Genomic DNA, 25,760 nt, shown 5'->3' with positions numbered 1-25,760 from the left:
ATTGTCAAAAACTTTGTACTGAAAAATAATAACAGATAAATGTCAATAACTATTTTAAAATATTTAATAAGATATAAAGTATGGACTTTAACTTTATAAATTTTTACTCCCACTGCTTTGACATTTTCACTACCCTCTAGTGAAAACGGGAAACTTATTTCCTCAGTAGGTACATAAGGTCAAATTAGCCAATTATGATCCCGAATAAAATCAGCCAATCACAATTCCTAAAAGGTACTTTCCAATTTCATCTCTATGCAACCCTTACGTAAACTTTTGTCTTACGCTTGATTAGGACCCAATAATATGACGTCGTTCATCTTTACGTGTCAAGCCTTACCCATCGATATCGAACCTTAATGGACGGTCGCCATGAGTTCCCCCAATAATATGAGCCGAAGTCATGGGAGTTCCACGTAGTTCACAACACCAGGTCAATGGATGTCACAGCTTTCCGGCATCCAAGCCCCCCCCAATAATATGAGCCGAGCATTGAATACGGGTAGCATTCGTCATGCATCCATTGTCGATGGAAGACATGGAAATTATAAACAAATTTATAATTTCCCTTTTCGGGCTTGATATAAATTTAGAATCTAATTTAAAATGAGGGTTTTTAATTTTTAAAAGGTCTCATAATTAATTTTAAATATCGCCATGTTTGATCGTATGTTTGCCGGATTCATGCAATTTTGTTATTATAAAATAATAACGCACATACTCATTAACAAGGATGATCAATCGCCCCAAAACTATTCGGCCCGTGTGAGCCAAACACGGGCCTAGGTCCAATCCTAGGTAATGCACGAGATGCAAATGCAACAATTACATAAGCTTCCAATATTTACATGTCTTGGATCTTCATAATTCATCATGGCCCACCATCTTCCAATCTTGAACTTCCACTCTCAAATATTTTACATTAAAATATCCATGGCAAATAGGGATACATTTCATGGGGTGGGAACGAGCCATAAACCAATTCCACTTTATAATTTGATAATTATTACAGCCATTCAACACAAAATATCCTAGCATACACCTAGCAAATTGGTCTTGGGCTTTTGATCATCCTTCATGCATAATATCACATATCATACATCATCAATGAATTATCTCAATAATCAATTGATAAAATATTATATATCTTGGTCCAATCACTAACCACCACAATTATAAAATAAATTAACAAAATAAACAAACACCTTTGTTTAATTTCAAATTAATTTATTTATAATTGAATTTCTTGTAAATCTCAATTTACTATAAATAATCAAAGTCACACTTTAACTATTTATTTTATGAGAAAAATCATATATTATAAAGTTTAATTTTTCATAAAAATAAACTATAATGTATTTAACATTTTAGGGCCTATGACACATGATATTCCAAAACACCTTTTGAAAAACTCAAGTAGTCATAGTCGTCACCGAAACTTCGTCGCCGGATTCCGGCCAATTTTTTTTTTTTATTATTAAAATGTATGGGACAGCCCACGGCTGCCCCTAGGGGCTGCCCGAAACCAAAAAAAATAATTTTATAAAACAGCCCTAAAAGTTAAAAAATTGATTTTCTCACGCGGTTAGAAATTGACCTCAACATAATATACATCAATTGCTACACAAAAGAGTAACCTATGCTCTGATACCACTGAAGGGGATCGGTTAACTCGTGCCCGAAAATGCAGCGAAAATATAAATTTTTTAACAAAAGAGATCCGAGCACTTGTGTAGAATTCAAAAACAAACAACCATAGGGTGTTTAGAATTTTACCTATCAATCTCAAAGATTGATTTATGGCTCCAACCAAGTTGATAATCAAGTAGGCTCTTAAAATGGTAGATACTATCTACAAGCTTCCAAGAGCACACCTTTCTCAAAATAAATTCAACACTTCAAGCATTCGAATTAGGTCCACGACTAGACGATCTAGTTCCGCTCTAAATATGCACTAGAATATTTAGAGAATTTTGCATTGAGATTTTCTTTTCTTTCTTCCTCAAAAATTGAAAGAAAACTTTGGAGAATTCCTCACAAAGTGTTCGGCCACTATGTTGTAATTGGAATGGAATATATGAATGTGTGTATATTATAATAATGGAGAAGGATTAAATAGGTACAATTAAGCCATGAATGGAAAAGTGCAAGATTTGCATGGAAAATTGTAAACTATCTTCCAACCCTTCAAATTCCATCACGCACACACATATATATATATCATATATATATATATATACACGTTAATATATATATACATATATATATATATATATATTTAAATGGCATTTGAACTTATTTAATTAATTATTAAACCTAAACCCATTTAAGTTTAATCAATTAATTAAATTCAACTTGAACTCAATCAAGTACACTAGTAACAATAATTATATAACACTATTTTATTTGAGCTCTACTAGACTCAATAGTGTTTAATTATTTGTACATTAAAATGTCTACTAGTGTTAAATTAATTCAACACTTGAATTAATTAACTAAGTTCAAAATAATAGTTTAGAAAATCACCATTTTCATAAACTAATTATTTTAAGTCAGCTTTTAATCTTGAAACACATTCACAAATTAAAAGTTACTTATTTCATTTATTCTCCAATTTAGAAGTCAAACTTCTAATTTATTTTACTTATAAAATCCTTTATAAGTTGTTCAACACATTGAACTTATTTTAATCTCAATGGGATCTAGAAGGCTAGTAATTGTGTGACCCTCAATGGTTCACTGATACAACTAGCAGTGGGTTCACATCTCCATATGATTCGGGATCAACAAGTCCCTTATATGAGCATACCCTATATAGCTCCATTCTTATTGATCAACACACTGATAATAAGAACGTCAGAAAACTCAAGTCTGATAGTACCCAACCAGTCATGTGAAACGTATAGCAGCATCGCTTACATGACTCCCTAGGTATCAAATGATAGTGCCTGCAAGAACCAATCAATTATGGTTAGCGTACAATACGGTCCCTTCAACTCATATATCCCGACCGATTCGACAACCATTCGTTTATCGAGAGTTGTCATTGAATCGATAACTATGTGTAATGTCGTAGTTGCATCGAAGGTGTAATTCAAGAAACCCCTTTCATAATTACCACCTACTCTGATCAGAGATTTCAAGCTACGTATGCATGAGATTACATAGGATATCCATACCCGTAGGTAAGCGGTGAATCCCGGACTACAATGCATTGACTCCTATATGTTTCGTCACAACACCCAATATTGCCACCTGATGACCCCAGATGAGTCGGTAAACAAGTCAAACTGAAGCACTAACATATAGAGTCTCCATGTTGTCCCGGGTCATAAGGACTAGTGGTGTACAACCATAAACTAGGACTTCTCCACTCGATAAGTGAGAACCACTTGAAAAGTCCTTTAGGGAGGGTTGTTCAGTGCACTCTACAGGGAGCACCTATTTGCATGCTTGGACATCTCCATGTCCCCTACCAATGAAACATGGTACTCACATCGCAAATACTAGTCTCAAGCTCGAGCGGCTTTTATCCTTCTTTATGGTTGCTGAATCGACTAGGAACAGTTTAGAATATACAGTATTCCAAATATGAGTTTCATGGTAGTCATCACATGACAATATCATATTCTTTTTACTATTTGTATATTCAAGGGCCTTATCTATGCAGCTAGCATGGGTATAAAGATAAAGATGTGCCAAATTAAATAATGTAAAATATTATTTAAATAAAGATTGTCATACAAGAGTTCTATCAAGGACCATCGGCCAACACATTGGCTCGACGGGCACCTACTCTAACAACTAGTTGCAGACAAAGGGAAAAGCAAATGGGCTGAAACAGAATCTGACTCAACCGATACAGATAGCTCATCCGAGGAAAGTGAGGAAGAGCGAGTTCAATGTCTCATGGCTAACTCCTTACATGAAGAAGATGACACTGAGGTATTTGACTTCAACTCATCTGACTTTACACTAGAGGAACTTATTCAGGCACTAAATGAGATGGTCACTGGGTATAAGAAGCTTTCTATATCATTCGAGGAAGCAAAAACAGAAAAAGCATGTCTCATTGATAAATGAAGGGAATCTAGCTGTTTACAGCAAAAAGAACTTTATGGTCTAAGGACTAAGCTAAATCTGTTAGCTACTGAGAATGATAATATGAAACGAGTATTCCAAGCTACTTTATTTGAAAATCAAAAGTTGCTTAAAACGATCAATGCTTGGAATAATGCTTCTGTCTCTTTGGATAAGATACATGAGAACCAGAAACAAGCAGGTGATAAAACCGGTCTTGGATATGTATCAAATGAATGTACTGGCTCAAAAGAAAATACTCAACCGTACTCTAGTGGGAACAATCCCAATGAGATAAGATTTGTTCGATCTAGTACGATATATGAACACACTGAACCAGATGCAGATGTTAAACAACCAAGTCGCTATGGTAAAGGTAAGCATGAAGGACTAGGATATGTGAAACCTAAGATCCCAAGGAAAGAAGAGACATGGAATAAACCAAGATTGAATGAACAAAGAATGAGAAACCAAACTAAGTTAAAACAATCAAGGTTTGAACCAAGTCCACTCAAGTACAGGAATCATTGGGTGACACATAACCACCACTTCAATTGCAAGCCTATTCAAAAATGATATAGACTGAATAACACAGATCAGAAGATCAAACAGTACACTGTAAAGCCTAGATCACACACAAATTCACATCGTGTACCTTGACCGACTCACTTTGTAAACACTCACACGGGTAAAACCATTAGAGTAATTCAGGTGTGGGTTCCAAAAGGTCTAATCCAATTTGGACCCAAATAGATAAGGGTACCATGGTTGTACATTCTTCTTACAGGTACTATCAGTAAAACCAGTCGAGAAGAATAGTGCAACAGAAAGGTCAATGTGGTATCTTGATAGCGGATGTTCCAGACACATGACTGGAAACAAAGATTTACTATACGATATCATGCATTACAAAGGGCCTAAGATTATTTTTGGTGATAACTCGAAGGGTAAGACCGTGGGTAAGGGTAAGATTACTCATGGTAACTTTATCATTAATGACGTATTGCTCGTTGATAACTTATGTTATAATCTGATCAGCATCAGTCAACTATGTGACAATGGTTATACTGTTGAATTTCTTAAACATTCTTGCATGATCAAATCTAGCAACGACGATATTATGCTAACCGAAATAAGAGAACAAAACACGTATAGGCTGAATTGGCAAAGTAAACAACCGATAGTTCCTACTTGTTTTGTTGCTCAGAATGATAAGCAGTGGTTATGGCATAAACGGCTCAACCATTTAAATTTCAAGTCCATTAAGCATCTGAGTAAACATGAGTTGGTTCTTGGCTTGCCCAAAGGTGATTTTAAAATAGATAGAGTTTGCTCTGCTTGTCAGCAGGGCAAACAGGTGAGAGCCTCTTTTAAAAACAAAGGATGCTCATCTTCTTCCAAATGCTTGGATCTGTTACATATGGATCTGTTTGGTCCTATACCAATCAGAAGCTTAGGGGGAATGAGATATACCTTAGTGATTGTGGATGATTACTTTCGGTTTACTTGGGTAATTTTCTTATCATCCAAATATCAAACTGCTACTCACCTGATAAAAATTTTCAAATGTATGCAAAATGAGAAACATACTGGGATAGACATGATCAGGAGTGGTAGAGGCACTGAGTTTTTAAACAAAACCCTTGAATCCTATCTAGATGACCAAGGCATCAATCATAGTTATCTGCTGCTCGGACCCCACAGCGAAACGAGGTTGCTGAATGAAGAAATCGAACTCTTAAGGAGGCAGCTAGAACTATGATTGCTGATTCCAATGTATCTCAAAGACTCTGGGCAGAAGCAATTAACACAACATGTTACACTCAAAACAGATCTATGATTAACAAGAGACACAACAAAACACCATATGAGATCTAGAATGGCACAAAACCCGATGTCTTGTATTTTAAAGTATTTGGTTGTGTTTGTTATATTCATGATAATGGAAAACATCGCCTGACAGCTTTTGATGCAAAAGCAGATGAAGGAATATTTGTTGGATTTTCCTCAGTCAGCCGAGCTTATAGAGTGTTCAATAAAAGATCACTGACTATAGAGGAATCCATTCATGTTATTTTTGATGAAACTACTGTATGTGCAGAAAATTTTCAAACTGACATTCAAGATTTAGCCAGCAGGCTGAAATCAACCGTTCTACAGGATGAAAGTGATAGTGATGACCCTCCTAACACAAGAGATGAGCAAGCAGAAGAGATTATTCAACCCAATGAGGGAGGAGTAGATCACATCAATGACGAACCGATAATCGGAGAGGGTGCTATTGAACCTAACAACGCAATCAGGGATGAGGAAGATACTCAAACAGGCGCAAATCCTCTCGGACCAAATCTTCTGTGGAATAAAAATCATCCACCTGATCTGGTCATCGGTAACCCTACAGCACCTATTCGTACACGTAATCAACTGATTGATGGGTTATTGCATGCAGCTTTCATTTCACAGCTAGAGCCCAAACACATAGATGAAGCATTACAAGATGCTAGGTGGATTGAAGCAATGCAAGAAGAACTAAATCAATTCACTAGAAACAAAGTGTGGAATATAGTCCCTCGACCGACAAATAAAAACATCATAGGCACCCGATGGGTGTTTCGCAACAAATTGAATGAGGATGGGACAGTGGTAAGAAATAAAGCCCGACTGGTTGCTCAAGGATTCAGACAAGAGGAAGGCATTGAATTTGACGAATCATTCTCTCCAGTAGCAAGGCTTGAGGCTATCAGAATATTCCTTGCCTATGCTGCTTACAAAAACTTCAAAGTATATCAAATGTATGTCAAGTCAGCTTTTCTCAATGGTCTACTTCAAGAAGAAGTATATGTTGAACAACCATAAGGTTTTATCAACTCTTTAACTCCTAATTTTGTTTTTAAGCTTGATAAAGCTCTTTATGGCTTAAAACAAGCACCCCGTGCATGGTATGATACGTTATCACAATTCCTATTAGATCATGCCTTTACTATAGGAACAGTCGATAAGACTCTTTTTATGTTTGTTAAAGAAGATCACATTTTACTCGTTCAAATATATGTAGATGATATTATATTTGGATCAACTAATCCTTGCCTATGAGAGAATATTCTAAGATGATGCAGGAACAGTTTGAAATGAGCATGATGGGAGAATTAAATTTTTTCCTTGGACTACAAGTCAAGCAGCTGGATAATGACATCTTCATAAATCAAACTAAGTACACCAAAGAACTTATGAAGAAGTTTGGTATGGAGAATTGCTCTGACATTTCTACACCTATGAGTGCTTCTATTAAACTTGACAAAGATGAAGCAGGAGCACCAGTTGAGTTAACTATATATCGAGGTCTAATCGGTTCATTACTTTATCTTACGGCCAGTAGACCAGATATTATGTTTGCTGTATGTTTGTGTGCAAGATTTCAAGCAGCACCCAAGAAATCGCATTACATCGCAGCCAAGAGGATTATTAAATATCTTAAAGGCACTACAAATGTGGGTCTTTGGTATTCCAAAGACTCAGAATTTAACCTTGTTGGCTATTCAGATGCAGATTATGCAGGTTGCAAGATTGACAGAAAAAGCACTAGCAGATCGTGTCAATTTTTGGGAGATAGACTTATTTCATGGTTCAGTAAGAAGCAAACATCAATTGCCACCTCTACTGCTGAAGAAGAATATCTTGCAGCTGGCAGTTGCTGTGCTCAAATACTGTGGATACAACAACAACTTAGGGACTATGGAATCAAGTCAAATGAAGCTCCTATATTTTGTGACAACACGAGTGCTATTGCAATCACTCAAAATCCAGTGATGCATTCCAGAACCAAGAACATTGATGTGCGCCATCATTTCATTCGTGAACACGTACTCAAAAAGGAGATTCAAATGATCTACGTATCTACTGACTAGCAGGAAGTAGATATTTTCACCAAGCCATTGCCGGACGCTAAGTTTTCTTATTTTTGCAATATTCTTGGTTTAATTGATTTAAATTAAGACAAGCATAAGTTTAGGGGGAATAATCGTTTATTTCTTTTAAATACTTTCATTACATGGAGTGCTTAACCCTAACCCCTAGTGAGTCTGAAGTCAGCATGGGCCGCAAAAATTCTGCTTCTCATTTCATGACTTCACTCTATCATCCATACGGAGAGCGAGCCTTGACCATTGCAGACGTCATCCTCGAAACAGATGTTCTGCATCTCGTCTCTTTCTGCCAACAACATCATGAGTCGAATAGCAGATGGCCTTAGCACCACATCAGTGCTCTGGGTTCGCAAGCAACGCTTGCACCATATCAACCCTGAAGCAAGGCCCGGCCTAAGAGGCACAACACTTGAACGATGTTGACGACGAATGGCTTCAATCATATACCACACGCTCATGCCTTTTTCCACAACTCTACTTCTGTAGATGGACTTTCGTCTTTCGAAATCTGATTCATCCATTATTTTTTTTGTTATTTGTTATTGTTTCAACGAAGCTATGATCTATTTACTTGTTTACATCACAGTATTTATAGGCAAAGAATACCAAAGGCCAAAGGTCATGAATGCCAACAGTACCTACTGATTTATCTTCGAGAAAATCCGAAAGAGATATTGGCTCAGACTGTTGATAAGCATACATTATCGATATTTGTGCACTCTTGAATTTATCTAAAAGCTCAAAATAGTTCTTATTTGCAAACAGTGATCTGTCTTCATCAATATCTGTTTTCCTTCTCGATGATATCTCGTTTAATGTGTGATGTGACGTAACTTTATTGCTTATTGATTCATAAAAGCAGATAATGCGCAAAATAGATTTGTTTATTTTCAGGAAACAGAGAAGGACATATTACATAAGATCCCTAAAGGATTCAAGAGCCCTACCGATCTCCTTCTCCACCTCACTCTTCCAAGAGAGCATGAAGAACGTAAGCTCCCTGGTAGGAGAGCGAACGTAGCCGAGATCATCCGATCGGATGCGCTTCAGTCCTTCTAGCTCTTTGTAGAGCGAGAGGAGCAACAGGCCCTCTGGACTGAAGACCAACATCGAGTCAGACGACCCCATCTTGTCTTCATATTGCTGCACAAGGGCAGCATAGTCTCTCTCAGAATCATGAGGATGGCCAGTTGAGAGAAACAGACGCAACTCTTCAATTGTCTCTATTTCTTCAATAACCTGGAAGAACACAACATCTTCGTACTCTTGAGACCTTACTCTCGTCAGCACAGCGGCGAATTCTTCTGCCAAATCACCTCCCGGACCCGGCATATTGTTTTTGATTTATTGAATGACTTTTTTATTGTTACATGGCTGATATATTCACTTCATATTTATAGGCATAATAAGAGAAGGTGAAACGTCGGGTGATATCAATCGTCTACTTAACGGATCACGCATCAAATCATTACTTTGAAAATCGACGGCGTGTCCAAGACTTCACATATCATGATGTCAGACGTTCAAGAATGATTACAGTCATTGGAATTCGAATCCAACCGCCTTATATTATATTTTATTATATGATATTCATTGTACTTACTTTATTTTACCGCGTATCTTTCACTCTCTCTCTTTTTCAAAATTCAAAATTTTAAGTCATGTGGCACCATATTTACCAATCATTTCAGACGTCTCTCACAACTTGTCTAGCAAATCAAACTCATATTCACTTTTTGCATCTGCATTCTTCACAAACTATTGATCAAATACTTTGTTTGCAGAAAAACTCAAGGATGTCTATCCAAAAGACTTGTCTGGCTATTAATTTCGATGAAGTTCATTCCATCCAAAATGCGGAAATTTCAGCCATGTTCAACATGATTGAAGCTTCAGGTCTTCGCAAATTTTTTAGCTCTGGATCAACGGTCAACTATGATCTGGTCAAGGAATTCTTTGAATCCGCCCAACTACATCATGGAAGCATCATATGTATCATCAGAGGATGGAAGATCGAGTTCAATCAACGTTTCTTCGGCGACACTTTCAACTTGCCCACAACCGATTTGATGAAATGCGCAGACTTACCTGACGGAAATGCAACTCACTGGGCATCTCAATTCACACTTTATGGCTCACCCATTAAGGTCAATGGCCTCAAACAAAGCTTGAAGCTAGCATACCGACTGTTGGCTAACATAGTCGCAAAAACTCTTTTAGCCAAGGCTGGCTCCTATGAAAAGATCACTCTCGAAAAGCTTCAGTACATGGCCTCTATTGCCTCCCAGTTGAACTTCAACTGGTCTTTGATTCTCTACTCTACTTTATGTGAAATGATTAGAGGAAAAGGACAATCGGAAGGTTTTAAACTATAGATATGTTATCTACTTGCAGCCCTAGACGTTGACTCCTCAGACTATGATGTCCTTCATGCAGCCAAATGGTTAAATGTAGTCACAATCCCTCTGTTCTTAAACAAGAATCAGGTGACTTCTGACCAGCTCAGGACTATCAAACGAGAAATTGGGGCAGAGCAACACACTGCCAAAAGAACTGCAGCTCCCCAAGTCAAGCGTACTCGACCGATCAGACAACCTATTCAAGTAGACTCTGATCTGGAGGATGAGGTTAGTGACAATGCTCCCTTAGTTCAAGTATTCGCTTACCCCTCTCCATCCCAAAAGGCAAAAATGGCTCCCAAGCTATCTCACCCGAAACCAAAGAGGATCAAGTTGCTATCTACAGTTCACACCCCAACATCTCAACTGACCACAGCAACCACTGAAGTCTGAACATCCGAAACACTATCTACTCACCCAATCCAAATTCCCCAAATAACTTCTGAACCAACTTACAGCACCATTCTTACCACATTACCCATTTCTCTGCCTTCACCGACTTCATCAGCTAATATTGATGCCGTCATCAGTCAGCAAATCTTGAGAACACAAGAGTTGGTTGTGAAGACCCAAATTCCTCCACCAAAAGGAATCACTATCCAGGAACCCTCGTTCTCTGTACTGACCTCAACTTCAACCGACCCTCAAGGAAAAGGAAAAGTACCTCTCATCCCATTTCAAAAAACCCAATCGGTAGGAAAAATGGAGGTTCTTATCATTATTTTTAACATTCTCCGGGCTGTGCGGTTCAAACTACAGGAATTTGATGAATGGGTGAACTATCGTCTGAATGCTTCATATTCTCAGATCTTGCTTGAGAATAAACTAGAATACCTTTCCAAATTGGAAGACAAGATGTTCATTCTCACTGCCACATCAAATCTTGAAACAACACTTGGAAGATATAAGTTGGTGGACGTTCAGCTCCGTGATAGTCTCGCCCGACATATTCTTGCCAAAAGAGAAGAGAACTATCAGCCGATGAGCAAAACTGCCAAAGATGACACTGAATTCATCTTACGTCTTAAGCAGTTAGTTGATGTCACTGACACATTTTTACGAGAATATCGGCTCAAATACTCCATCCCACTACCGGACGATGAATAAATACATGCGTATAACAACGAAGTTCAGGCCATGATCCCTCTTCTAGATTCTCATGATAACTCGGAAACATCTGACTTCATATTTTCAGTAGAGGAACACGAATTTATTGCGGCACAAGACGAATGTCCCTTGACATATTTTCCGTTTGCTTCCTCATCAGCCGCTGAACCTACGTCAAATGCTGATCTCATCACAGACACTCAACTGACTTACCCAATCACAACAGTTACTGGTGATAATCTTCCTAAGATCCCACTCACATGAGTCTCAGATGTTATGCAATCAATTTTTGATGATGAACAACCAACATCTTCTCTTCTGGAGATCCATTCTAAAGACTCGCCTCAACCGACGACTGACAGCTCGCAGCCCTCCAGTCCAATTCACCAAACAGATCAGCTGATTGGAATCGATGTCCGCTCATCGATCGAGACCACCACAGTCTCGCCTCCAAAAGCACAAACTACCACACTTGCTTCAACTTCAGTTACTGACTCCGAACCAGCGAATTATGCTTTGGAACGCATCGTAGAAGATCTTCGCGAAACCATACAGCGACTCAGCAATCGGATACAAGGACAAGACGCTGGCATTTACAACACAAGATCAGCGATTATGTCTCATCTTAATAGTTTGTCTTCTGAACTCGGCAGATGCGTCACTGAACTGAAAAACTACAAAGAACGCAATCTTCGAGCTACGGGTACTATTGCCGAAAAGGTTTCTCAAATTGTTCGACGCACAAATGAGCATACTTCAACGCAAATCTCAGTTCTTGAGGCTGATTTAACCGCTCATATCGACTCCCGTATTGACACTTTTCAAAACACTTTCGGTGCTCAACTAGGTGAGATAATCTCTCATCTCACCCGTGGTGATGTCAAAAAGGGGGAAGTATCCAGAAAATCTGTTGACACCTCATCACAGAGAATGCAAAGGAAGTAAGGTACATTTTATGTACATTTTATTTACTTAACGCAATGTAGGTGTAATAGGTCTTCACTGCTACTTATCAATGATTGCTTGTAACATTAATTGTTCAATGCAATTCATCTTCGCAATGAATTCATTTCGTCTACTATCTTCTTTAAATGATTTTTGGGGCCTAGGTTTTGTCATCACCAAAAAGGGGGAAATTGTTGAATCCTGACTTTTGGTGATAACAAAACAATACTTTGTTGTTTAGTCGGCCGCCATTTTTTTTATAAGCAGCTACGTCAACCGAAGAAGTACATATCTATCGACTTCAGCTAAAGCTTATCAATCAACGAAAGATGCAAAACAGTTGTATGTCAAACATATCTACCGACTGAGATATCTACCAAACTTCAAATACAAAAATCTATACGCTACATTTCGAAGTTACAGTTTCCCAGATCTCAGAAAGTGACAAGACAACTGAAAAGCAAAAGGACGAAGCATTTAAGGATTTGTCTGATAAAGTGAGAAAGCCTTAAATAGCATTTAATGTGAGCGACACATTGAATAGACAATTAAAGGCGCTCCAAGTACCAAATATTCAGAAAGCTTTATCAGTAGGGAAATCCTACCATTGGACAAAGAAGAAAGACGTTGAAGACAAAGACTATATATATCAAAGCCTCTCTAGACAAAAAGAGACGACAGAACATAACACAACACAACAAACACTTATTGAGAATCTGTCTGTCTGAGCTCTCGAACCATATTGAATACTCAACCGCTCAAAGAGAAAACCCTTAGCCTTAACAGCTTTATCCGATATTCGAAGAGATCTTTTCAAGGGTTGCTCAAATCCAGTTATCGTTTGAAGAACGCTACCTGATACAAGAATTTGAGAAGTCTTAATTCCTCGAGAGACTAAGACAATCATCATCACCATCTGAAGAAAAGTTTGATAAGAGCTTCAAATATTATCACTGTGAATCTAGGAGTTCCATATTAGGCATTGGATAAGTCCTAACTTGGATCGGGTGTATTGCAAGATGTTGTAATAACCAAAGTCTTCTAGTGAATCCTTCCGAGGTGGAAGAAGGGGTGACGTAGGAGATTGAGCTCCGAACATCCAAGAAACATATTTGTGTCTACTTACGTTATTGCATTGCATCATTCCATGGATATCATCTAGCATGTTGAGAGCTATTTCCGCACTAATCATAGTTGCTCTTATATTTCTAGCAGGCTAAAAGAAAACCGGTCGAGTGAACTAACATTTACTCAACCATATTGCATTAGATTTAAAAGACTATCAATATTGTGTATTCACTCCCCCTCTACACACTATATCGATCCCCAACAGCAGATTTATAGCCTGATCCATACATGAATTGAATTTATCTTTATTTACATTGCATGTATGTTTTTTATACTGGGAATTATATTCTCACCAGAGTTATCCGGCTGTTGCTTTGTTTTGTATGTGTGCATGGCAACAGGTGGGGCAGGAGCTTGTCAGAATCGACGTGGGTATCTTGAGTTAGAGTTTTATCCATGGGACTCGAGTTTATGTTAGCAAGATAACATGTAATTTATGAGTTTATCAAACATGTTAGAAAAAAAGGAACTTTGTTTATGTCTACTCGTCAAGTACTCGTTTATGTTTGAGATTTCATGTATTCTAGATAACTAGATTTGTAGATGAATGCATGTATTTTATGTAGAAGCCTGTTGAAGATTATATGCTTTTGTTCATTCCATTTTCCAGATTTGAAATCTTAGCAATTCTGATTTTTTTAGCAGGGCACAAACCCTGTACATGCCTCCGTGCATGGGTCCGTGTACTCTTGCATTTGAAATTTTTGGAAGAAAAGAAAGGCACGGACCCCATGCATACCTCCGTGCCAGGGTCCGTGTGACTTCATGTTGAGGAAGTAACTTCATAAATTTTGAAATGTTATGCACGGACCTAGGAACGGAGGGTGCACGGAGTCCGTGTAGAAAACAGAAACTTGGAGTTTTAGTGTAATTGATTCGCACGGACCCGGACCCGACCCGGACCCGAACCCGACCCGGAGGTGGCACGGAGCCCGTGTAATTTTCAGCCTTAGAAATTTGGCTACAGGTTAATGTACGGACCTGTGCACGGAGTCCGTGTATATATAAAAAAAATTTCCTTGCTTTGATTATTTTGAATCAAGTTGATTAAATAATGATTATTTATTAATTGCCCTTAAGACAAGATTAGCAAACCCGAGGCCCCAATGTTGGAAAAACGTGTTCAGATCAATTAATAATTGATACCCGGTGCAGCGGAAGTTTAAAAATTTTATTTTTATATATGTAACGATTCCATATCATGGGTATAAAAACTTTACGATTAAATTATGCAAGTAAAAATAAAATTACAATTAAATTTTTACCTATTCAAGCAATGGCTTGATTATGGACACCAACAGAATTTAATCTGCTCTTCTTGTATATCCCGGGAACCGATGGCTTCGCGATCAATCTCCGGAATAATGTCCACGAACAAAAAACAAAAACCCTCTGATTGATTGCACTAGAAATCAATCAGATGTTTATCGATGAGAATAAACAGATTTGATCTGTCAATTCAGAATGTAATGTTCCGTAAAAATCACAAACTGAATTTTCTCAAAAAGTGACAGAGGATTTCGAAAATCCCCTTGAAATAATATGAGTGATTTTCGAAAATTGCTAGAATGAATTCTTGTGATTTTCGAACACTACTCATCTATTTATAGATAATTTCTAGACTAGATTAAGTTATGGACTCTAAATCCTTAGGGCCCACAATCCATAACTTAAGCCCAACAAGCCAAGCCCGTTATTATAGAAATTAATATAAAATTCATCATGACTCCGATTGATAAACCGATTTCACCAATGTGCACAGAAACCATTTCTGCACCTTTTAAAGTCAAGATAATTTTTTTGAATCCGAATTCAGTGATTTCCAAAAATGCCCATCCCTATGTCATTTTAGGAAATTCCACTCCCTTTTAGTTAAGAAGTCCATCTTCTCTTTCATTAAATTTAACTTTTTAAATTTAACTATCTCAACGGGGTTTAGTAATCCATTACTTGTGTGACCCTCAATGGTTCAGGGATACAGCTAGCCGTGGGCTCACAACTCCTTGTGACTCGGAACAACAATTTCCGACTTGCCCAACGAATCATGGTAAGAGCATCTAGCAACATCGCCCCATGATTCCCTAGGTATCACTGATAGTGCCTGCAAGAACCAGTAGATTTTTGTTAGCGTACAGCATGGTCCCTTCATCCATATATCCCGATCGAATCAACAACCATTGGTGCATCGAGAGTCGTTCGAGATTCGATAACTATGCATTACATCTTGGAGATCAAATAGTGACATCGCATGTGTTACTAGGAAAACCGAGTAACCTAAAACACATCATGTACTCTGGCCAGAGATTCGTCACACTAATATCTCCTCAGATCGCATAGGATATCCACACTCGCAAGTATGTGGTGAATCCTTGACAACAAAGCATCGACTCCTATATGTGTCGTAACTGTACCCAATCCCGACACCTGTTGACCCCAATAGAGTCGGTAAACGAGTCAAAGTACAGTACTAGCATATAGAGTCTCAATGATGTTTCAAGTAGTAAGGACTAATGGTGTACAACCAAAACCGCGGACTTTATCCACTCGATAAGTGATAACCACTTGGAAAGTCCGAATAGGGTAGTTCGATCATTCATCATATGAATATCCATTTGTATGCTTTGAACATCTCCATGTCCATTACCAATGAAACGTGGTACTTGGCATCACAAATGCTAGTCTCAATCTCGATCGATCCTTATCCTTATTAGCGGATGACTCAATTGACTAGGAAGTGTTTAGAATATACAGTGACTATAAGATGTGTTTCATAATAGTGATCTCTCTTTATTCACTATCTCATCTTACTTACAATATAGTATATTCAAGGTCTTTATCAAAACATCAATAGTATATCATAATATAACAATATGAAGAAAGATAAAGAAAATGCCATTAATGAATGTAAATTATATTAAACAAAGATTGTTTATAGATAGAGTCACAAAAGCCCTTAGCCAGAAGTTGGCTAACCGGGCACCCACTCTTTCAATCTCCCACTTTCCCTAAAGCCAACTAGTCACACTACGCAATCCCATTGCTTTGCGATGTTTGTCAAACAATGGTCCTGGCAAGGGCTTAGTAAGTGGATCAGCGATATTGTCTGTAGAGGCCACTCTCTCGACAGTGATATCTCATCTTTCCACAATCTCCCGGATGATGTGGTATTTCCTCAGTACGTGTTTGGATCTTTGATGAGACCTTGGTTACTTTACCTGAGCAACGGCACCAGTGTTGTCGCAGTACACCGGAACTAGACCAACAACTTCAGGAATTACGCCCAACTCTTGGACGAAATTCCTCATCCAAACGGCCTCTTTAGCAGCAGCTGATGCTGGAATGTATTCTGCCTCAGTGGTGGAATCCGCTGTGGTGTCTTGATTGGAACTTTTCCAAGAGACAGCATCGCCATTGAGCATGAATACAAATCCAGAGGTTGACTTCGAGTCATCCACGTCGCTTTGGAAGCTAGAGTCGGTATAGCCTTCCAATTTCAATTCTCTTCCTCCATAAACCATGAATATATTCTTAGTCCTTCTCAAGTACTTAAGAATATCCTTCACGGCTTTCCAATGCATTTGACCGGGGTTGTCCTGATATCTGCTCGTGACACTTAGAGCAAAGGCTACATCCGGTCTGGTAGATATCATCCCATACATAATACTACCTATGGCTGACACATATGGTATGTGTGTCATTTTCTCTATCTCTTCGTCAGTCTTGGGACACATAGACTTGGATAGAGAAACTCCATGACACATAGGTAGATGTCCTCTCTTGGACTCATCCATAGAAAACCTTTTCAATATGGTGTCGATGTAGGTTGCTTGAGTGAGTCCTATCATTCTTTTAGATCTATCTCTATAGATCTGTATCCCTAGAATATAGGAGGCCTCACCCAAATCCTTCATCGAGAGTCTACCTGATAACCATATCTTTGTTGACTGCAACATCCCTACGTCATTCCCAATGAGTAGGATGTCATCAACATAAAGAACTAAGAACGTAACCGCATCCTTAACTACTTTCTTGTACACGCACAGTTCCTCCGGGTTTTTGATAAAACCAAAGTCCTTTATTGTTTCATCAAATTTATGGTTCCAACTTCTTGATGCTTGTTTGAGACCATAAATTGATCTCTGAAGCTTGCATACCTTATGCTCGCTTCCCATGGATGTGAATCCCTCGGGCTGCATCATATAGATTTCTTCCTTAATGTTTCCATTAAGAAATGCAGTCTTCACATCCATTTTCCATATCTCATAGTCATACCATGCTGCTATGGCAATAAGGATTCTTATGGACTTGAACATTGCGACTGGTGAAAAGGTTTCATCATAGTCAACTCCTTGTCTTTGAGTATAATCTTTTACCAATCGTGCCTTGTAGGTTAGTACCTTGCCATCAGGCCCAAGTTTTCTCTTGTAGATCCATTTACACCCTATTGGAACAATTTCATCGGGAGAATCTACTAAAGACCAAACTTGGTTTGTATGCATCGAGTCTATTTCTGACTTCATAACATCAAGCCATAAATTCGAATCTGCATTAGAAATTGCTTCCTTGAAGTTTCTTGGATAACATCCAATGTCGGGTTCACTTTGATCCCCTTAAAGAAGAAGACCATATCGAATAGGAGGTCTAGAAGTCCTCTCGGATCTCCTAGATGTAGGCGTGTCCACTGAAGGTTCTTGAGGTGTGGGATCGTTATTTTGTATCTCAGGTTCTTCTCGAATTTCTTCGAGTTCCATCATCTTGCCTTTCTTATCTAATAAAAACTCCTTCTCCATGAAGGTGGCATTCCTCGAAACAAACACTTTTGTTTCAGTAGGATGATAGAAATAATATTCGATTGAATTCTTCGGATATCCTACAAAATAACATATGGTGGATTGACTATCCAACTTATCTCCCACTGTCTGCTTCACGTAAGCAGGACATCCCCAAATCCTCATGTACGAATACTTAGGAGCTTTGCCATTCCATAACTCGTATGGAGTTTTATTTACTGCTTTGTTGTGAACATTGTTCAACAACACTACTGCCGTTTCAAGTGCATAGCCCCAAAGCAAAGGAGGGAGTTCAGTGAAGCTCATCATAGATCGAACCATGTTCAACAAAGTTAGATTGCGACGCTCCGAGACACCATTCAGCTGAGGTGTCATAGGAGGAGTCCACTGAGAGAGAATCTCATTCTCTTTTAGGTAGCTCAAAAACTCGGTACTTAAGTATTCTCCACCTCGATCAAAGTGCATTAATACTTCTACCTTGTTTGTTTTCTACTTCAGCCTTGAATTCTTTGAACTTTTCAAATGATTCAGACTTATATTTCATTAAATATAAATACCCATACCTAGAATAATCATCAGTAAAGGTAATGAAGTAGGTGTGACCAAATTTAGTACCGATACTAAATGGTCCGCAAACATCTATATGGATCAAATCCAACAGATTTTGACTACGCTCAGGCTTCCCTTTGAAAGGAGATTTAGTCATTTTTCCTTTTAGGCAGGACTCACAAGTAGGTAGAGAGTTAATATCAGACATATCAAACATGCCCTCTCCCACTAGCTTGTTCATCCTCCTTGAGGAAATATGACCTAGCCTAGCATGCCAAAGGTTTGCCGGGTTTTGACTATCGTTTTTCCTTTTATTTGTTGTTGCCGGTTTATCAACATAATCAACTGGAACGTCTTTTAATTTTAAGTTATATAGATCGTTTTAAATTGTCCATTTCAAATCAAATATTCATTCTTGTAAATATTGCAAATCTCATTTACAAAATTGCAAGAAAGATCTTCTCTATCAAGAATAGAAATAGAAATAATGTTTTAATGAAATCTTGGTACAAATAAAAAACATCTCTCTCAAAATATAGCTTAAAATCGTTTTGAAAAATTAAACGAATGTTTTCCATAGCTTTGGATTCAACTCTGGAACCATTCCTGAGCCTTAACTGGGTCTCACCCATCCTTAGCCTATTACTTCTTGTCATCATCTGCAACTCATTGCAAATGTGAGATCTACATCTGGTATCCAATACCCAAGAAGTATTATTAAGTGAAACATTTATAAAATATATCCTCTGCAGTTCGTAACTACTCGATATATATTCTTTGCAGTTGCGCTTCTAGTAACCGGGTTTCTTGCAGTGATGGTGTTGTGAAAATTCCTCGCAAGCGTACGAGTGTCAAGTTTTAATATAGTGATAAAATCAAGTATCGATCCCTCAGGGAGTAAAATGAAAATAATAGTGCTTGTAATTAGAATAGTCCAAACTTTATCTAGAAAATCAATAATCAAGAATTTTGCAATTAAAATAAATAATCAGTTGATTTAAAAGCACGCACACAACTTTCAGATTAAAAATCAATCAGAGAAAAATGCTCTAGATGTATAGATTTCACCTGGTTTCAACAACAATCAATCCTAATTAATTAATCTTCATGAATTTCAATCAATTAATAGCCAAGAACACTTACGTATATTATTCCCTCTCCCGAGTGCCGAATAAATTATATCAACTACAATTCAATTCCAATATCCCTATTAAGAATTTACTTGCAGTGATCAATTCAAAACAATGTTCTCTTTAAAAGCTCTGTTAAAATTATAAGCTCTCCCGAGTCAGATAAACAATTAACAGTGTATTTTCTAATAGTCCTATTCAAAATCTCCTCTCCCGAGTGCCAGATTTCAAATAAATATTACAAATCAATTATTGATCAGATAATTGAAAAGACAATCAATTCTAGAAAAAACAATTAATCTAGAAGAAATCCAATTCAATAAAATCAAGAATTCATGAGAGTGTCTACACCAGGTTCCATCCGACCTCTAGACTCTAAAAAATTAGTTCATAATAAAATTCTGAATAAAATAATAATCCATAAATTCAAACATATTCAGAATAAAATAAAATATAAAATAAACAAATCCGTCGTCGACGCCGTGTCCGGTCGATCAAACTCCGTCTTCGTTCTTCAAGTTAAGCTTCCAGAAATCCTTCCCAAAAGTTCTCGATCAAATCTCTGATGTCTGTATAAATTTTTGTGGCGGCTCTCCTCTTAGTCTGATGAAAAATTGCCTTTTATATCGTCTCCCAAAGCCCACTCAAAAGCCCACAAAATATAAAAGTTTCCTTCCGATAAAATATTTCTAAGTTCAGAAATTGGCGACAAGCGCCCACTCCAGAAATCACGCGCCCGCGTATAACCCTCTGTCGAGGTTTCTCAATCTTCAGTTTTGAAGCGCGATAGCGCTTGCTTTCTTTCCCATTAGCGCTTAAAGAAGCGCTAATCATTTAAGCCCAATAAAGAAGCCCATCACTATTCCTCTTCATTCCTCTTCTTCTTAGTCTGTACGTTTCTTTTCTTTTCTTTTATTATTTTCTTTTCTCCACAATATTCCATAATTCACAAAATCTCAAGAATTTCCTACAATCACAAAAACAACAAAATACCCACATAAATCTGCTCGAAACAAATATTTAACAATTAAAATCATATATAAATTAAGTGTATAAAATACACTTATCAAATACCCCCAAACTTAGACTTTTGCTAGTCCCGAGCAAAACTATTAAATTCCAACAACTCATTCTATCAAACGAACAAGAATAGTCAAGAAATATTATGGAACAATGACCTCAACAATGATTTCAAAAAAAAAAATATCAAATCCAATTTCATCCAACCTACTAACACTCGAAAGTTTCAATCATAACAAAATAACCACATAAACTCACAATCTCCGCAACTCAAGTTCAAAACACCATTCTCCAAATTCAATTCAAACATTCATAGATCATGATGACTTTTCAAGGATAGCATAAGATCAAATATAGGATATTAATAAAAAACACTCACAATTAGGTAAATGCAAAGAATAAACGTGTAAGTGTTTAGATCAAAATTCATAATCATTTAAAGCATCAATCAACAGTCCATATGCTAAATTCTCGCAACTCTTCTCCACTAGTATATTGGGCAACTGAGACTCGGTCAATAGGACTTATTCAGCTTATAATGTAAGGCCTGGCTCATGGCTACAAATGAAGGATAAGAATTCAAAATAAGGAGTAATTCATATTATCAAACTCAATTACGACTCCTTTTTTCATTCACAATTTCACATTCTTTCAATTCACTTCATTTCTCAACTTTTTCACAACTCTTCTTTTCAGAACTTTTTCAACTCTCTACCACATTTTTCAACTCTTTTTTTCTACTATCTTTTTTTTCATCTTTTCAATTCATCCACCACACCAATCCTTTTTTCACAAATAAAGCTAGGAGCATACAACATTTTAGCATTCAAATTACTCCCTTAAAGGTAGGAAATTGTGTTTAGGCTAATTAGGTAGTCAATGTAGGACCTTGAAATAATGACGAATGGGGGTATAATCACACGTTTACACGCATGCCATTCGATTTTCAATAAAGCTCAAACAAGGTACTAGGGATAAAATAGATAATTAGGTAGCTTGAAAGGCTCAAACAAATTCAGAAAAATCACCTAAATCATCCCTAATCTTAGTTTTGCCCGTATTTCGCCTTGAAGAGTGTTTGAACTAGTTCTAGACAAGTCTCAATCCACAATTAAATCATACAAATTCAATCAGTGCAGAAAAAGAATAATCATCAGCAGTTAAAGATGATTTTCACAACAAATTCAGAATTTTCGTACCTCAATGTACTAATATACAAGTGTAGCTCAAATTGGCAACTAAGGATAAATTCAATGAAAATTAGGCCCAAAAATTTCAAACAATGCCTCAATCATATCTATGTCTGTATGTCTCAAAAATCAGATTCAAGCATTAATCACAGAGTATATAGGAAATTGTTCATCTAATTGGTTCCATTTTTTCAAAAATATTTGTCAGATAGGTAGACAATCATGGATTTCAGTTATAGCACAAAAATATTTTCATCAGCCATGCATCCATTTCTTTCTCAACTACATTCAACTCAACTCAACAAAAACAACAATTAAAAATTTTATCTATAAAGCACACAATAAAATTCAACTACTCAAATATCAACCAAACAACTAAATCACTAAATCAAAAACTAATTCTCCCCCCAAACTTAATGTAATCATTGTCCCTAATGATTAAAAACAATAAAAAGAACAAGGGACTCATACCTTCGACACCGAGCATCAGGACTCGGCGTCATCATCATCATCACCATGGAACGAAGGTGCAGCAGCAGCAGTATCATCAGAAGACCACTGCGGAGGAGCTGGATAAGGCACAACAGTGGGCGGATAATTCTGGGCAAGAGCGGCAGTGAAATCATGCATATAAGTCATGTGTGCTTGCATCATCTTCCACTGCTTCTTCATTTGAGAAAGCACGGCCGTAGAATCATCACGAGTAGAATACTCAGGGGCCGAATGTGTCGGTAGTGACATAAGTCCTTCCAAATAGGAAGGTGCTGGCTCAAAGTGTGGTAGTGGCTCCGAGGGTTGCGGTGGTTCAGCTGCCTGTTCAGAAGTACTGGCTGCTTTCTTCTTCTTGTCCCGTCTCAATGCCCCAGTAATTCTTATAGGACCTCGAATTGGAAGAATCTGCTCTGTATCATCCCACACAACACCAGCTAACCGGCTAAGTTGAGTAATCAAGGACGAGTGGGGTAAACTGATAGTCGAGGAACCCCTAACTGCAGCAATAATAGACTCCTGAATTACTCTCCCAGCATCAACGGATTTCCCTGTCACAATGCAGTACACCAGTCCAGCTCTAACCTTAGTCACATCGGATGTATGCCCAGATGGCAACATCCTGGCAGCCACAAACTCATGCCAATTATTCGCTTCACGTCGAAGAAATATGGATGGAAATGTAACAACTTCATCCTTCGCATTCTTCTTCCATTCCGCCCCATCCTCACACAAGGTCTGAAGTACAATGTTATCTGGATATGACTGATTCTTAAATACCTCATACTCATCATCTGCAATGTCCAAATCCGGCATTTCATAGAGACGGTTAATTGTACTCTTATCAAAAGGCACCAATTTCCCTCGAACTCGAACTTTCAAATTCACGTCTTTGACCATCAAATTTGCATAAAACTCATGAATCAATGATATAACAGCATCTGGTGGACTCCTAACAAATGTCTCCCAACCTCTTCTCTTAGCTTCAATTAACGCCGGTGCACTATGCTCTCTCAAACTCATTCCTCTTTCTTTGTGCATCCCTCGCTCCATTACATCAAAACAATACTCCTCTGCTGTGGCATTCCAAAATCTATGTCTATCGTATGAAGCAGCAGAGGACGACGAAGAAATTGCTCCTTTCCCCTTGGTTTTCGGTGGCATTGTAACTCAATAATTCAACTCACTTCAAATCAAATGCCTCAAACAATGCAATAGACTCCCAACAATTCCAGCAACCAACGTTCAAATATAACCCAAACAATTCAACAAACACTTGGTAGGCACTAATACAATAATATAGAATTTCACTACCGCAAACGTACTCCAATCCACAACTCAGACAAAACTCAGACAACCCAATAGCCTCAAATCACAACATTTATCAAAAATCAAATATAAGAGATAAAATTTCAGCTTTTGTACCATTCACGAATACATTTTCCAAATTCTTCAATTTCCCTTTCTCGACAAGCTGAGATGGAGCAAGAGCAATTTTGAGAATCTCTGCCTTGTAATTAAGATCACAATCCTTGAGATGATGATATTTTGTTGAGTAGAAGATTTACAATGATCATGCCAGTGCGTGAGATTTAAAGATGGACTCGAACCATGGGTCGTGATTTAAGTCTGGGAGGAATCGACACTGAAGTGGGCTTTTAAACTCCTGAAAAGTAATGCGTGCGCGATAGCGCTTGATGTTGCGCTAGTGAAGTAGCGCGATAGCGCTTGATGATGGCGCTATAAAGGAGCGCGATAGCGCCTGATTTGGAGGGGGTGAAGGAGCGCGTTAGCACTTGGTGCAGCGCCCTTAGACTGCGCGATAGCGCTTAATTCTAGCGCGGTTGAGGAGCTTGGAGCGCGTTAGCGCTAAATGAGGCGCTAATGGGAAGGGCGATAGCTCTATCTCTAGCGCTGATGGGGAGATGGAGGAGCGATAGCGCAGGTGGGAGAGCAGTTGGTGGATGGGGTTGCGCGTTAGCTCATGGTTCTGCACTTAAGGATGCGTAGAGGTGAGACGGGCGCGCATAAGCCTCTGATTTCAACTCCCAAATCTTGAGTGGACACCTCCAATCTTGGGCGAGCGCCCATAATGCGCTGCAAGAAGACCAAAATCCTGAAAAATAATTCAACAATTTTAAAATTAGGCCTCCAAAATTATCAACAATAATTCAAAAATCATAAAATTAACTAAAGAGCAAAAAAAAAAAATTAAAATTAGATAAATAAATCTAAATAAATAAATAATGAAAAAAAATTTGGGTTGCCTCCCAAAAAGCGCTTGGTTTATAGTCGTCAGCCCGACTTTCACCGGATTAATTCTTCCCTTTCTCTTTTACTCGCCAAATAAATTCCACGAACCGCCTTTTAAATTTTGCTTTTTTTGTGGCCTTCTTTGGTGGTTTTGGCGCTCTCTCATTCGATGAATCAACCGCAATGTCGGCTTTTGAACAACCCTCCAACTTCATAACCGGTTCAATTAAGCATAATTGTTCGATGGATGGATTAGGTGCTTTCGTAAATAAGTTGAAGATTACTCGTTCGCACTCCACACCCATTGACAACTCCCCTTTCATCACTTCAATTTTTTCATCCGCCGTGGCCAAGAATGGTCTCCCAAAAATGAGTGGAGCACCATGATCTACTTCTATATCCAATACCACAAAATCCGCTGGGAAGATGAATTTATTTACCTTAACTAGAACATCTTCAACAATTCCTAGTGGATATTTAATGCTCCGATCCGCCAATTGCAATGAAATCTTAGTCGATTTCATGTCTCCCAACTCCAAAGCCCTGTAAATAGATAATGGCATTAAATTAATACTGGCCCCTAAATCACAAAGTGCATTATTAAAATAAGAAGAGCCAATAGAACAAGGAATAGTAAAACTCCCTGGATCCTTAAGTTTCTGTGGCATCTTCTTTTGTAGCACCGCACTGCACTCTTCCGTCAGATTGACCACCTCGTTCTCTAGCAGTCTCCTTTTCTTGGACATCATCTCCTTGA

General features: G+C 37.9%; 1 protein-coding gene across 1 annotated transcript; it reads left to right on the top strand.

The window, feature by feature from the left end:
* Positions 1-7,307: 7,307 nt before the first annotated feature.
* Positions 7,308-7,985, top strand: LOC140862298 (secreted RxLR effector protein 161-like). Its single transcript, XM_073265310.1, has one exon. The coding sequence runs from the start codon at positions 7,308-7,310 to the stop codon at positions 7,983-7,985; it is 678 nt and encodes a 225-aa protein (XP_073121411.1).
* Positions 7,986-25,760: the final 17,775 nt, after the last annotated feature.

The sequence above is a fragment of the Henckelia pumila genome, chromosome 4 (assembly GCF_033568475.1).
Source record: "Henckelia pumila isolate YLH828 chromosome 4, ASM3356847v2, whole genome shotgun sequence".
NCBI classification, from domain to species: Eukaryota; Viridiplantae; Streptophyta; class Magnoliopsida; order Lamiales; family Gesneriaceae; genus Henckelia; species Henckelia pumila.
This window is presented reverse-complemented; position numbering and strand designations above follow the sequence as displayed.

Coding starts and splice junctions, on each gene's coding strand:
- LOC140862298 (XM_073265310.1), top strand. CDS start 7,308: ATGAAGAAGTTTGGTATGGAGAATTGCTCTGACATTTCTACACCTATG.